Genomic DNA, 14,161 nt, shown 5'->3' with positions numbered 1-14,161 from the left:
CTGCTTTATAGTTTCAAAATTAAATTCCGTCAAAACGGCAGAAATAGATTTATTTTTACAATCATATATAAAGCAGAATATATAATTACTTGATTATTTATGTATTTGATTAATTTGTGTAATATTTAGATACTTTAAAATCGCATTTATAATCTATTAAGAAAAAGACTGGTTTTTGACCAGCTTTGCTAACATAACCAATTTAGCCACAGAGCTTTCTTTTGTATTTTTTCAGCATTCTGATAAAAGAATTAAATTAAACTGATTTAAAAAATTATGGGATATTTCATGAACAAAAAAAAAAAAAACAAAGCACAAAACGAAATATATTAAGCGAGGTAGCGAATTCAAATGAACTTAAAGACTTGCTGAAGGACCAAGACGTACTGCATCTTCTCACAACTTTAATCCAGGGGAATTCCCCATACAACTGATGTAATACTGAATCAACTCATGCCTCACCTCATCATGGACTTATTATCTGATCCTAACTTAGAACTTTGAACAGTATATGACCTCTGGAATAAATGCCAAAACAGTATAGATGAATCGGTTAGAAGCGCTTCGCGCTTAACACCGAGATTCCACTCATATCAATCAAAAGCATCAAGCAGCACCTTCTACATCTCTTGGCGCAACACCCGGTCTAAAGATTTCCATCTACCCCAGGGCCTCCCGCAGGGCAGTGTCCTCTCCCCCCTTCCTTTTATGTTTTACCTTAAAGATATTCACCAACACCTTCCCACTGGACTTCAAATTCTTATGTTCGCTGATGACATCTACATTTACTATGCTGCAAAATCTTTTGACAGGGTTATTGCTAAACTTCAAGATGCCCTCATCACCATTCAAACTTGGTGCACAGAGTGGAAAATGGCTATTTCACCTTCAAAAAGTGCAACTATTAATTTCTCTAACAAACGTCTCTCTCCTACGATTCAGTTAACAATTTTTAACGAACGAATTCCCCAAGTGAATTCCATAAAAATTCTCGGCATCCATTACACTGCAAACATTTCTTTCCTCTGTCACTTTCAATACCTAAAAAAGAAATGTTTAATAAAAATTAATGCACTCCGCTGCATCTCTAGCACTCAGTGGGGGTCTCGAACCTACCACCTCATTCAGATTGTAAATGCCACAATCAGAAGTATCTTAGAGCATGGTAGCCCAATCCTCTTCTCTGTGCCAAAATCACATCTCCGAGTAATTGAAACAATCTACAACTCTAGCCTCCGCTCAGTAACGGGCCTCCAACGATGGACTCCAATTCATATCCTCCACAAAGAAGCCGGCACCACCTCAATATCGCTCAGACTTGTTTTAGCAGCTAAAAAGTTCTACCTCCGTCTCTGTTCCCTTGTCTCTCACTCCCCAATAAATCGCCTTTTGCATAAATTCCATTTTACTAGACTTAAAAAGAAACCCCACCTTTTCCTCAAGTTTCAGGACATCTTCAACCAAAAAGAAATAAGCAAATTCAATATCATCCCCTTCCACATTCCAGTTTTCCTCACAGATCTCCCGAACCTCTGTCTTTTTGTACACGATCTTCCTTTTCAGACTACGAAAAATCCCAACGAAATCCTCCCTCTCTATCAGGAAACCCTTCACACCCTTTGGAAAGATTTTGTCATCTAGGCTACCGATGCCTCGAAATCTAGTCCGAACACAGGTATTGCGGCTATTAACTCAAGGAACAACATGTCGAATATCTCTCAAATCCATCCTATTAACTCAGTTTTCACCGGAGAAGTTTTAGCGATTTGGTTAGCAGTCACAAAATTCACTACCGAGTATCTAGATTACGTTATTTTATCGGACAGTAAGTCCGCAATCACTGCCCTCATCTCGGCTACCCATAAATCCCCTCACAGCATCCTCCTCTCACAAAATAAGATAGTTTCAGCAAGTGCAAAAGTGAAATCAATTACGATCGCCTGGACACCAGCACGCGTTGACATTTCCCCCAATGAAACCGCTGATAAACTGGCCAAACACGCCACCAATGCCCCTCGAGCCATCCCTTTTATCTCACCTGAAGACTTGTCATATTCAGCAGTTTTAGACTCAAACCGCGAACTCAGTAACCTCTGGATTAACTCAAAATACCACAAGCGTTTCCCCTTTGTTCACCCTGTTAATAAAACTTCCCTCAATCAACTCCCAAACCGAAAATACGATATCTTAATCTCGCGTCTCCGAAGCAACACAATCCAACTTAACGAAATATATGCAAAAATAGGGCTTGTAGACTCCCCTTTGTGCGACCATTGTCAACATCCAGAATCTGCTATCCATCTCCTCTTTGAATGCAAAAAGTTTGAACATCAGAGACAAACACTGCGCCCGTCAATCGGAGTTTTCCCACTCTCCCTCCACTGTCTTCTTAGTTATGACCAATATGATAATCTTCTCAAAAACTTAGTGGATTTTTTAATTTCAACTAAGCGTTTCTAGCTAGTTCTTCATGCTAAGGTGCGTATCTGTTTCGGAAAGCTATATAAAAAGAACCTATTATCTGAGTACCTTTATTAGGCATCTGCATTGGTAATATTAATTGCTCTAACTCACAGGATTCACTGCACAACTAAATAAGTAATTAAAGAACTTTAATGAAATCAGAATATTCATTACTCTAATTCACAGATATCACTACTTAACTAAACTCGTCATAGGAGGACATTAATGAAATAAAAATATCCGTTACTCTAAAGCACAAAATTCATTTCACAACTGAACAAGATACAATAGGATTTAAAAGAATCAAAGTGTTTATTACATTATTTCACAGAATTCACTGCACAACAGAACACGTTATAGAAGGACTTTAATGAAATAAGAATATTCCTTACTCCGATTTAGAGAATTCCCCGCAGGATTAAACAAGTTATAGTAGGACTTTAATGAAATGAAAATGTCCAATACTTTATTTCACAGAATTAACTGCACAACTGAACGTGTCATAGTAGGAATTTAATGAAATCAAAATATTCATTGGGAAGAGGGGGGGAAACTTCCGCTTCTCCCAATTTTGGCAGTATATTTTGACAGAATCGCTTAACTATGTTCACTTCATGTTTATTTTCAAGATAACATACTAGATAATACAGTAACAAATTGGGAAACAAAGTTATATGGTGAAAGATATAGAAACTTCGTACTTTTTATTTTAATTGCAATAGGAACTTTTCCGCTTTTTAATAATAGGAACTGTTTAAATTATGATTGTGTGTCTTATTCCTCAACGTCTAACGAATAGCTGGACCATGTCTGGGGGATCGTGAATCCACAAAACTTCATATACGATAGGAGATGTAATTATAATGTTCTCATGCAGCAGTGGAGTGATGTTTATGATAAATTAGGAGTGAATACATAATTATTGCATATTTCAATAGCCTTTTTTTAACTAAGCAATAATTTGTTTGAACGAACTAATAGCTGAACTGGGATAGTGAGAACACATAGGTGTCAAACAACTCTCCACATGTCAATTTTGACCGAATCAAAAGACTCGGTTAAAATACCTCATACCTTCAAAATTATCAGTTCTATCGATTTACCTCTTGATTAATTGAATTAGGCATAAGGAAATACAATTAAAGCAATGTCTCTTTTATTAGGATAGAAATTTAAGACTCATAAAAAAGTATAAAACAAAAATGTACTTTTAGTATGTGATACTGTTGTAGCTCATTTATATTTTTAAACTCTTATTCCTTTCGACTTTGTATTGGTATCATTCAATTAAGCATTAATAATAAACATTCCTTACATCGTTGGTAGTCTATATAGCAACTGCTGAGTTGTTAATGAGTAGAAGTACAAAACTGTACTTTTATACTTTAATAGCTTTAGTAAATTTTGAGCTTAGTGTTATCAACACTATTTAGGTCAAATTCGATTCAGCGGTAGACACCATCCTTGGTTGTGTATGATTCTTAAAAACGATTTCAAAATACATATAAATAAAAAGTTTGTAAAATGCAACTTACCAGTATACTTTATAAGATTATTTTATTTATATTGAAATAATTTAATAGACTGAAACTCACTATCCACCCTGGAAAATTTTAAATAAAGCAATATTACAATTGCTGCAGAATGTTGAATAATAATTTACGGATGATAAAACCTACTCGAGTTTTGCCAACGCCTCCTGAAAGACTCCGAACAGTTTTTAATAGGTAGTCAATGGGTGAAAGCCCTTATATAGCAAGACGGAAAAGAGAAAAACCTGGTACGTAAAACATTTCATTCTAGCATTTTTTTCGAAAAAAATGAAATATCTGTAACTATCAAGATTTCTTTTATAATTCTGGCATATATATAGAACTGCTTCTTTTCCAAGATAAAGAAGATATTGTTGAAAAATTTAAAAAACGAATAAGTAAACTCCTCCCCAAAACTAGCTATAACTGAAATGGTTTTACTACCAGCCTTTCCTCTTTTCCGTCTCGCTTTCACCCCTGTAGGTAGTCCACTTTTCCAACGAGTCACTTAATACAAAATCTAGTTAAAATAGGAAAGTGGTAGCAAATATATGACTAAAAATTTGTTTTATTTATGAATATTATAGATTTGCCTTATTCACTTGTCTACCACTACAGATTCAATTCTCAAATATATATGATGGATGAGCAGAAGCCGCACAATATTATTGTGGCTGGTACACTCATCTTATTTTATATAGGTATAGGTACTTTTAAAAAAGGTTTTGGGTTCATGCGCACAACTGGTTCTCTCTCTGTATAGTCTGCGCGGACAACTTATAAAACACAGTGTGGAGGCCTTTTGGTGTAGGAGGTGATGGTTTTGCTCGATTCGTAACTTGCTCCACTTATTAAAAACATTTCTTGTTGTAACCAGATTTAAGCTTTTTGTAGTTAAGTATTACTTTTAAATTAATTTTTTCATCACTACATATCAAAGATTTAAAGTATCGTTTGAAACTTTATCCTGTGGTATACTCTTATAAAGAGTGAGTATAATTATCATTATTCTACAAATTTTATTATTTTACCCTTTCACAACTTTTGCTGTATGTGAAGCAGTTGGCATTCATGGAATACACTTATGAAAACGTTGAACTGGTTCGTTATTCCCATAGCAAGGTGCATGACGGTCACATAAATTTTAGTAGCCTTTACTCGAATTTCGACGGTTTTTGACCGACCATAAGATGCAGTTTCATTTACAGATCTGAAATATTGTGCAATATGAGCTAGTTTTTAAAAAATGAGTAGTAATTGACAGAATGTCTGTGGGAGATTTCTATTTGAGACTCTCGTCAACAGTATACACAATGCCTTAGGCTCTTAAGAACAAAGGTACGCAACAGAAATGTTATCGGCTCCACTTTCTTCTAAAGTTTTAATAAATAGGTAACAATTAACTAATTGTTAGCGAATAACTAATTTGTAGAAAACGAATAATTTCGCCTACTTTTTGTAAGTGTCACGAGACGATTGCAATAAAATTGCATTTGATATTATACTTCGAGTTTTGGATATTTGAGTGTAGGAAAAATTACTTGATATGAACAATATTAAACTAAATATAACTTAAATTATCTTACTTCTAGTGAGCTTCTTATAAAATGCAGGTTTCGTACTACCTGGAAAAACTGAAAGGTGATGACGAGCTTTTTTTCTCAAGATTGCTGATAATTTAAGAAAAAATTCCAATTTAGTTTTATAAAATCAATTTTAAAAAGATTTCTCGCCAGAATAAACGTTATGAAAATATATTGTTGACATATATGAATGCTACCACTTTAAGTTGATCTTAGTCAAAATAAATCGGATATTAAAGTTGTTGGAAAATGGGATAATTTTTTTCGAATTTCTTTCGAAGTCAATTTTATATTTTAAGGCATTGTAAAAAGGTAGAAAAAAAAACACTTTCGCAAACACGTATTTATCGATATTAGTTATTTATATGAATCATGTTTATTTAATTTTGTTGTTGTTCTTGGCCATTAAGGCATTGGCGGTGCGATTGTTCTTGTTTTTGCCGAGACGCCATACATGGCCAAGACGTCTACTTCTGCCTCTCCCATTTATAGGGCGAACCCATTCATACATCCATTCATTCATCCACAGATCGTAATTTTGACCTGAATCAGAGAACAATCAATTCAGTACCCCCAGAGATATTTATTTGTAATGGGAACATGAAGGGTTTTGTGAGGCGACAGATTTAATGTGCACCAGTCACCATTCTCTGCGTCAAAAAAAAGTAAAAATATTTATTAAAATTTCGTAAATAAAAAAAAAACATCATGGAAACTACTTGATAATATTAACGAGCCCAAACTCTCGACCTATCTCCTACCTAAACATTGGACACTTCGGCTCTTATTGATGTATTTTATCTTATTTTATTTTAAAACCGTCGTTGTACAGCCGACCCAGTTTTTAGATATACGACTGCGTAGCCTTCCAATTTTGAACACAATCTGGAAGACAAAGGAACGCCAGAATTAAGTATTGGGAAAAAATTGCCTTCGTGGAGGACTTTTTGACGGAACTAATCCGTATTTGCATTACATGAAGAGGGAGACGACGAGAACCTCTCACAGTTAGCCTGATGGCAATGGGACTCTAACACCTGATCCGTCTACGACTGAGGATATTTTACGTCAGCACTGTGGTTGGTACAAACCGCATGCGGATTCGTATGAGGGGTTCACCTCATTGCAATACGAACTAACTATCCCTTGAGCCACTGCAGCTTCCTTACTGATGTATTGTTTGTAATAAATCTTTTGAAACAAAGTATGATTTAAATGGTTTCTCTCTTGTTCATACTCAAGTTAATCCGAGCTTTATATAACACCCTTTAACACTAAAATATCAAAATGATTAAGTAGAATATTCGGCTAACTGGACAGATTTTTTTTTTTTGTAATTCTGACGAAGTAGGAAATAAATTAAAAAAGTTGGAACTAAAAGAAAAACTTCAAAAGAAATTTGAACATGTTATGATTAGGATTATTCTATTAAAAGGTTTTAAAAATTGAAAGTAAGGAAGAAAATCGTGAACTGCATAAAATCAACTCTTTTAATACGGTGCATTACGTTTTTAACTATACGATTTAAATGCCTCATAAAATATTTCATTCGCTTGTCCAGCATTTATGTTAGTATTTTTCAAAATGGTAAAGCATTTTGCAACTTCTTTTAATGTACTTCATGAAAATTTAGATATAAAAATTCTTTTTTGGCATTTAGTTCATACTTTTTGAATTGGCGAATTTTGAATTGGCTACTTCAGTTCGACAGATTCCGAACAACTAAAGAAACAATATAGTGATATAACAACTCTAGAATGACAAATTAATATTTTCTCTCCTCTAGTGAATTAAAGGTAAATTAAAAGCGTGTCAATAGTTCTTAGTTCAATAGTTTGTGTCATAATTGTGATAAGACTCGCCATCAAATATGTTTCAATTTTTGTTGCTACATTTATTATACATTTTTATTAATACATATTTCTATTATTTTTTCTTCATTTTGTTATCGTGATTGATGGTTTTCACATATGGTTTCGTTTTTAGGGATTTCGTTCCAGTTTTTTTCGTTATTAAATTGTTTAAAGTTAAATCACCATAGAAATGTATTATACTTTATAACAGAATGCGTGATAAATGGTTATCAAGTATTGAATGTTTTAATGTTATTAAATTTTTATAATGTTATTTTAGTAATATTAGCTGCTTAAACATACATGTTCAAATTTGCGTCGTAATTTGAATTGACGAAGGTTAAAATACATTCATCATTGTTCGTGTTAACGTAAGCTTAAAAAAAAAAAACGATTCACTACAAAATGAAGAAAATTGTGATCAACGCAAGGTGATCGCAGGTTACCCAATGGTAAAATGGTATAAGTTTTTTTGGAAAAGAAACTTTATTGTGTTTTCATCTTAGACATCTTTAACTGTTAATCCTGAACTACTGGTGCACAATTTCGCAGACATATTTAAATGCAGCTCAGACACATTATCTGTAGATTCTTTTGATGACTGAATAACCACTGAACAGCCAATCGAGATCAATACTAACATATTCAGATTGGTACAATGGTGTTTGATGGAGATTGTAAGCTGAATCTTACACACGTTTCAGATTCTCAAGTTCATACATGAAATATGATTTGAAAGATAGGCTTTTTTCAATTTTACACGAATACTGAATGAATCATTCATTTTGCGTGGAAGACAGTCTCCGGTTGTGTACAAGTTATTGGGTACGTTGACAATGGATCCCTTTATCCCTAACCTGGTGATCAACATCCAGTTCTCGTATTTGCATGAAAGGGGTTCGGAGATTCACCATTCGCTCTTCGGTAGGATTCAATTCACTCAACCACTTTGGAACATATGCGAGAGACGGTCTTCATGTTTGCGTTTGTGAACGGTATCCTTTCGTTCTTCCGTTTGTGCGTAATACTTAAGGTATTCCCATCCACGTTCTTTGGCTTTGACTTTTTCAGCCTTGATAAGTTTAGGTCTTGGCATCCGCCTTTTTTTTTCTTCAACTCTAACTTTTGGGACTGTGTCAATCTGTTTGGACCCTCTTTATCGGTGATATTCACCTGAATTAGTATTGAAAACGATCCAATTTGAACTGTAGGTTAGAATTTCTGAATCTTCAGTAAAACAATAAAAACAAACATATTGTTCAAATGACGAAAATTCTCTTTTATTCGCAACACAAGAAATATTTATGGGATCTCTCTGATCCCATATCTCAAAAGTAAACTCACCAACTTAATGCATGACAAAATTAGAAGTGAAAAAGATAATTCTAAAAATAAATTATCAAACAGCAGCGATCGCCATAGCAACGCTTGCAATGACGACGCATGCGCACTGTTCATTAAAAGAGTTCGGTTCATTCCCTTCCTATTTTAGAAAACTATTCGTTCTATGTTACGATGAAATAAAATTTTTTTTTAATAACTGAAAGACACCACGATTTAACGTTTAAGCTTTCTTTCTAAATTAAGAGACACAAACGAACACACCGTGTAATTCGATAGTTGCAGGCATTACTATTTATTAATATTCAAAAAGAAAAGTGGTAGTTACATATTCACTTAATACAATTGTAATTTTAAAACATGGTGAATTCGAAGAAGAAAAAGTTGTTAAAGCAATAAATCAATTTAGTTTTCTATATCTACAGAGATATAATTAATTAATTCTATAACAGTTGTATTAACCATATTGGATTAGAACTTGTTTGGTGGTTATAAAAATGAGAATTGTTATAAGAAATATTGTAATATGTAATAAGAACTTGTTTTTTTATTTTTGAAAGGAACTTGTAAGATTACCAAAAATAAAATCAAAATTACGTAAAAAATTTTAGAATAGCGTCAAAATAGTAATTAGAAGTACAAAAATATAGAAAATGGTTAAAAATAATTAGCAACGTTAAAAACGTTAACGTAAATCTATTAGCAAAATCCTCAAATATAGTTCAGACAAATTTTTTAAAAAAAGGAAAAAAAATTGTGATCGCTTCATTACGATCACTTGTTACCCATCAGTCAAATGATTTTTTTTTTCAGGATTGACTCCGATAAACGCCACAATATTTCAAATCATGGGTTGCAAAAACAGTCTCAATTGATGTTTGTCGTCGGATTGGTTTTCATATCCTGCCAATACCCGTGTTTCGAGACGTCACATTCCTCCTTCTGTATTCATATTTATATTAAAATCACCGTCAAGACAGTAATTATAAGTTAAGAATATAAAAATATTTCAAATTATTATTATGTAAATGCATTAAAAATGCCTGCTGGTTAAAATTGAAAAAAAAATTCTAACCTTATGGACCGTGTTAATCAGTTTGGGACCCTCTTAATTTGTGATATTCACTTCAATTAGCATTTAGAACGATCCAGTTTTAACTATAGGTTAGAATTTCTGATTCGTAATTAAAATTATAAAAACAAATATATCGTTCAATTGATGAACTTTTCTTTTATTCACAACTCAGGAGGTATTTATGGGATCTCTGTTCTGCGATACCTCAAAAATAAACTCAACAACTTAAATGCATAACAAAAATAAAAGTGAAAAAAAGTTTTCTAAAAAAAAAAATAATCAAACAGCAGTGGTCGCCATAGTAACGCATGCGCACTGCTTAATATTACTCTTGATTATTGTAGCTGAAAAATGAGGACAACATGAAATTCAAAACAAAACCCATTTTGTCAATGGGTGACAAGGAAAATAAGAATATTATTTTGAAAAAAAAAATCTCCAGCTTTCGGAACACGAATGATGTTAGACTTATAATCTCATCACTCGAATTTGGTAAGATATTGCTTTTGTTGTCGTAAGCCATTAAGGTAAGGAGAGTGATTGTTCTTGTTTTTCAGTGGCGCCATCTATGGACAAAACTTCAACTTCTGCCATACCCATACATTTCACCCATTTATATGGCGGACCCATTTATATATCCATTCATTCATCTGCAAATCGCAATTTTGACCTGAACCAGAAAACAATCAATCTCCAATTCAGTTTCCCCAGAAGTATAATTTGTTATAAGAACATGAAGGACTTTGATCCCATAGATTTAACGTCAGCATTTACTACGTTGGGAGACTCCGGTCGGTTGGATTTTAACTCCTGTTCTCACGAACGAGGGTCCAGTGCCCTACCAATCAGGCTGTGTCTGCCTATTAGAAGGAATTGAATACTTTTATAAATGTAACAGGAAATTTTTTTTTGGTGTGAACTATAATATTTTTATAACTTAGAATTAAAGAAAATTATCTCATTCTCCCCTTTATGTAACTGGTTTAAACCGGTATTTGAAATGTAAGGCATGTCAAATCAAATGTTCATAAGTTTCAATAAAAATCTAGTAATTCTTTTTTTAATGATTGTTTTAATTCAATACCACAAAAAATATTTTTCAATAGCCTCAAATGTAGGAGAGTAATTCCTTTTCTGTTTCAATGCTGCTAACAAACAACTTAGGATATAACCACGAATCCAGTATTGTTATTAGTCCGCGCACTTCTTGGAGCATTAACCTCTTGGGGACTGGTGATTCAGAAAAGCATTCGGTCAAAATCAGAATCTGGATGTAATTATATATAAAACGGTAACTTAAATGCAGTTTTTACTAATTTGATAGACATACTTTGCTTTTACTTTAATTATTGTTCGTTTAATCATATATGTAATCAATGTTAGTTGAAAGTATAACTAAATAGTTTTATTTTGAACTAAGTAATGGTGAAATAAATAAATCAAACAATTATAACCCCGCCCACACATAAACTGCTAAAGAATTACTGTGATTACCAGTTTTATCTTTTAACCCTGATTGATATGGTTTTATGCAGGCACGTAATTGTGCCGGTACTGTTATGAGTAATCACACTTCTTCGAGCATTAAGGAATCAATTAAGCTGTCGATCGAATGACGAATCGAACAGCTAGGCCGGGAAAGCCTGGTTGGTAGGACGCTGGGCTCATGTTTTAGAGGTCGTAAGTTTAACCTCGACCTTGGGAAGATTCTCCGTGTTGTAAATGTAACTGTTGTGCGTTGAAACTGCAGGGTCACTAAGTTCTCCATGATCCTATAGCGAATCGATACCTCTGGGGGAACTGAATTGGAGATCGATCTTTCAGGTCAAATTTCCGATCTGTGGAAGAATGAATGGATCCGCCCTATAAAATTGCTGGAATCTGCGTTCAACTGAAGTGATATTCTTGGCCATAGATTGCGACACTAAAAAAATTAAATGCTCTCTCTGCTTTGAATTTGCTCAGCTAACTTTCTATGCTTTTTGTAAATATTAATTCCAGTGATAAAGTTAATACAATATTGTATTAATGTAGTATTTTCTTATTCTTTTGAACGTATTTTCTCCACTACTACGTGTAAATAATTTAAAAATTCATACACAACCCTACTTAGTTCAAGCTCTTACGAAGTGACTATTTTAAAATACTAACAAAATTATCAAAAATATTGATATTTTTAAATGTTTACCACTCAAAAAAATATTTTGCGAAAAGCGTAATAGTTGGCAGACCTGTGTGTAATGCAACCTTATTGCACTTTTGTTGTGGAGTCTGTTTAGAGAGTGGGGGAACTTATCCTTACTATTTAATTCACTTCCAATTTATTTATATTTTTCAAGAATGCAAAGGAATTTGCATCTCTGAATTTCTTAGAGCATATTTTTCATAATTTACTATTGAAAGTGTTTGCGAAGAATATTTTTTTCTTTGATAATGAATAAATTGCAATGTGAATGCTAGTGGTAATCACAATTGCCTTATTAAAAAAGAAAATAAATGAATAAAAACTAATTGAATTTCTATCTTATTTTCACATTTTAATCGCCTGCGGCCTCCGCGTTTTTTTTTATTTTTGCGTGAGCTTTATTTGAAGATTTTGCTAATAGGTTTACGTTAACGTTTTTAACGTTGCTAATTATTTTTATATTTTTAACAATTTTTATAACTCATATTTTTTTTTGCATTTCTGATAAGTATTTTGACACTATTCTAACGATTTTTTAACGTAATTTTAATTTTTTTTTGTAATCTTTCAATTTTTTTTCAAAAATAATTATATATTAAAATATAATTCTTCTTATAATTCTTATAGCCACCAAACGTGTTTTAATCCAATATGGTTAACACAGCTTCGATAGAATTAATTAATTACATATTTGTAGTTATCAAAAACTAAATTGATTGTTTTAAGAAAAAACTTTTTTCCTTCGAAATCACCACATATTTTAAAATTACAATTGCATTAATTGAATAAGTAGTTACCACCTTTCATTTTTAATATTAATAAATAATAATGCTTGTTTTCTTAAATCTTGTGTATCTCGAGAAATGATGCCCTTTTTTTTTAATAAAAAAAGCTTAAACGTAAAATCGTGGTAGCTTTAAATTATTTAAAATTAAACTTTTATGGATTTGTAACGTAGAACGAATGGTTTTCTGAAACCATTAAATGAACAGAACTTAAAATTGAGTATCTACCATTATGAACAATAAAAAATATACACAAAATTAGACTGCCTAATTCCATTAACACAATCATTGTTTTAGCTTCGTAATATCAATCAAGGCTAAAATATTGTTCCAAATATTTCTACGAGGCAATGGGTTAATATGCTTATTATTGCTAATTAACTTACAGGATTTTGCCAAAAGAATGTCGATTATTTAGCTCTCCAAAGTCGAAATAAATTTGGAAACGTTGTATAAGCAGGGTTGCCGCAGAGGACTAAAAATGCAAACTGTGAGGACCGATTAAATTCAAAATATTGATTAATTGATATTAAAATTAACAACTTTTGAAAGCATATATTTTTCAGTTTACAATTAAGAAGGAATAGATCAATTCACTTCACTTATCAAATGGACCAATTATTGCCCATGCATCGCTTTCATTATAGTCCGAGAGATGGACAAATTGTAAAAAAAGAAGTTTCATATTTGAGTCGATGTTTTTGTTCCTTTCGCTTAGTCTTCAAGGCTGAATGTAATAATTGACGAATTTAATATTTAAATTTGATGCCTTGATTATATCATATCGATGAATTAATGTTTCGTTCCAAATCAATTGAATTTGTCACTTTCAGAGTCCCTGTACTGGAAAGATCTGGTGATTGTTTTTATTTAAACAAAAATCATGTTTCATGTGCTGAATAGTGGTAGTTACAATTGAATAAATAGAAATATTTTAAGTAATTACATACCTTCCAACTTTTAACCCTTTCGCGCCAACTGTCACAAATACGTGCCAGCATAAAACCGTATCAATCAGGGTAAAAAGATAAAACTGGTAATCAAAGTATATCTTCAGCAGTTTATTTGTGGGAGGAGTTATAATTGTTTGATTTATTTAATCCATCATTACTTTGTTCAAAATAAAACTATTTAGCTATACTTTGAATTAACATTGATTATATATATAATTAAACTAACAATAATTAAATTAAAAGCAAAGTAAGTCTGTCAAATTAGCAACGACTACATTTAAGTTACCGTTTTCTGTTTAATTGCAACTTGATTCTGATCTTGTACGAATGCTTTTCTGAATCGCCCGTCCCCAAGAGGTTAATCCTCTCGAGTATGATTTTCCCTAGTGGT

The 14,161-nt window shown here is 32.5% G+C and overlaps 1 protein-coding gene across 1 annotated transcript; it reads left to right on the top strand.

The window, feature by feature from the left end:
- Window positions 1–1,704: 1,704 nt before the first annotated feature.
- LOC147810733 (uncharacterized) lies at window positions 1,705–2,460 on the top strand. Its single transcript, XM_087162053.1, has one exon. It carries the CDS (start codon window positions 1,705–1,707, stop codon window positions 2,458–2,460), a length of 756 nt encoding a protein of 251 aa, XP_087018179.1.
- The last annotated feature ends 11,701 nt before the right edge of the window (window positions 2,461–14,161 follow it).

The sequence above is a fragment of the Parasteatoda tepidariorum genome, chromosome 4 (assembly GCF_982258835.1).
Source record: "Parasteatoda tepidariorum strain Cologne lab strain chromosome 4, Ptep-v5.0, whole genome shotgun sequence".
NCBI classification, from domain to species: domain Eukaryota; kingdom Metazoa; phylum Arthropoda; class Arachnida; order Araneae; family Theridiidae; genus Parasteatoda; species Parasteatoda tepidariorum.
The sequence above is the reverse complement of the archived record's forward strand: the minus strand, read 5'-3'. Positions and strand labels throughout refer to the sequence as shown.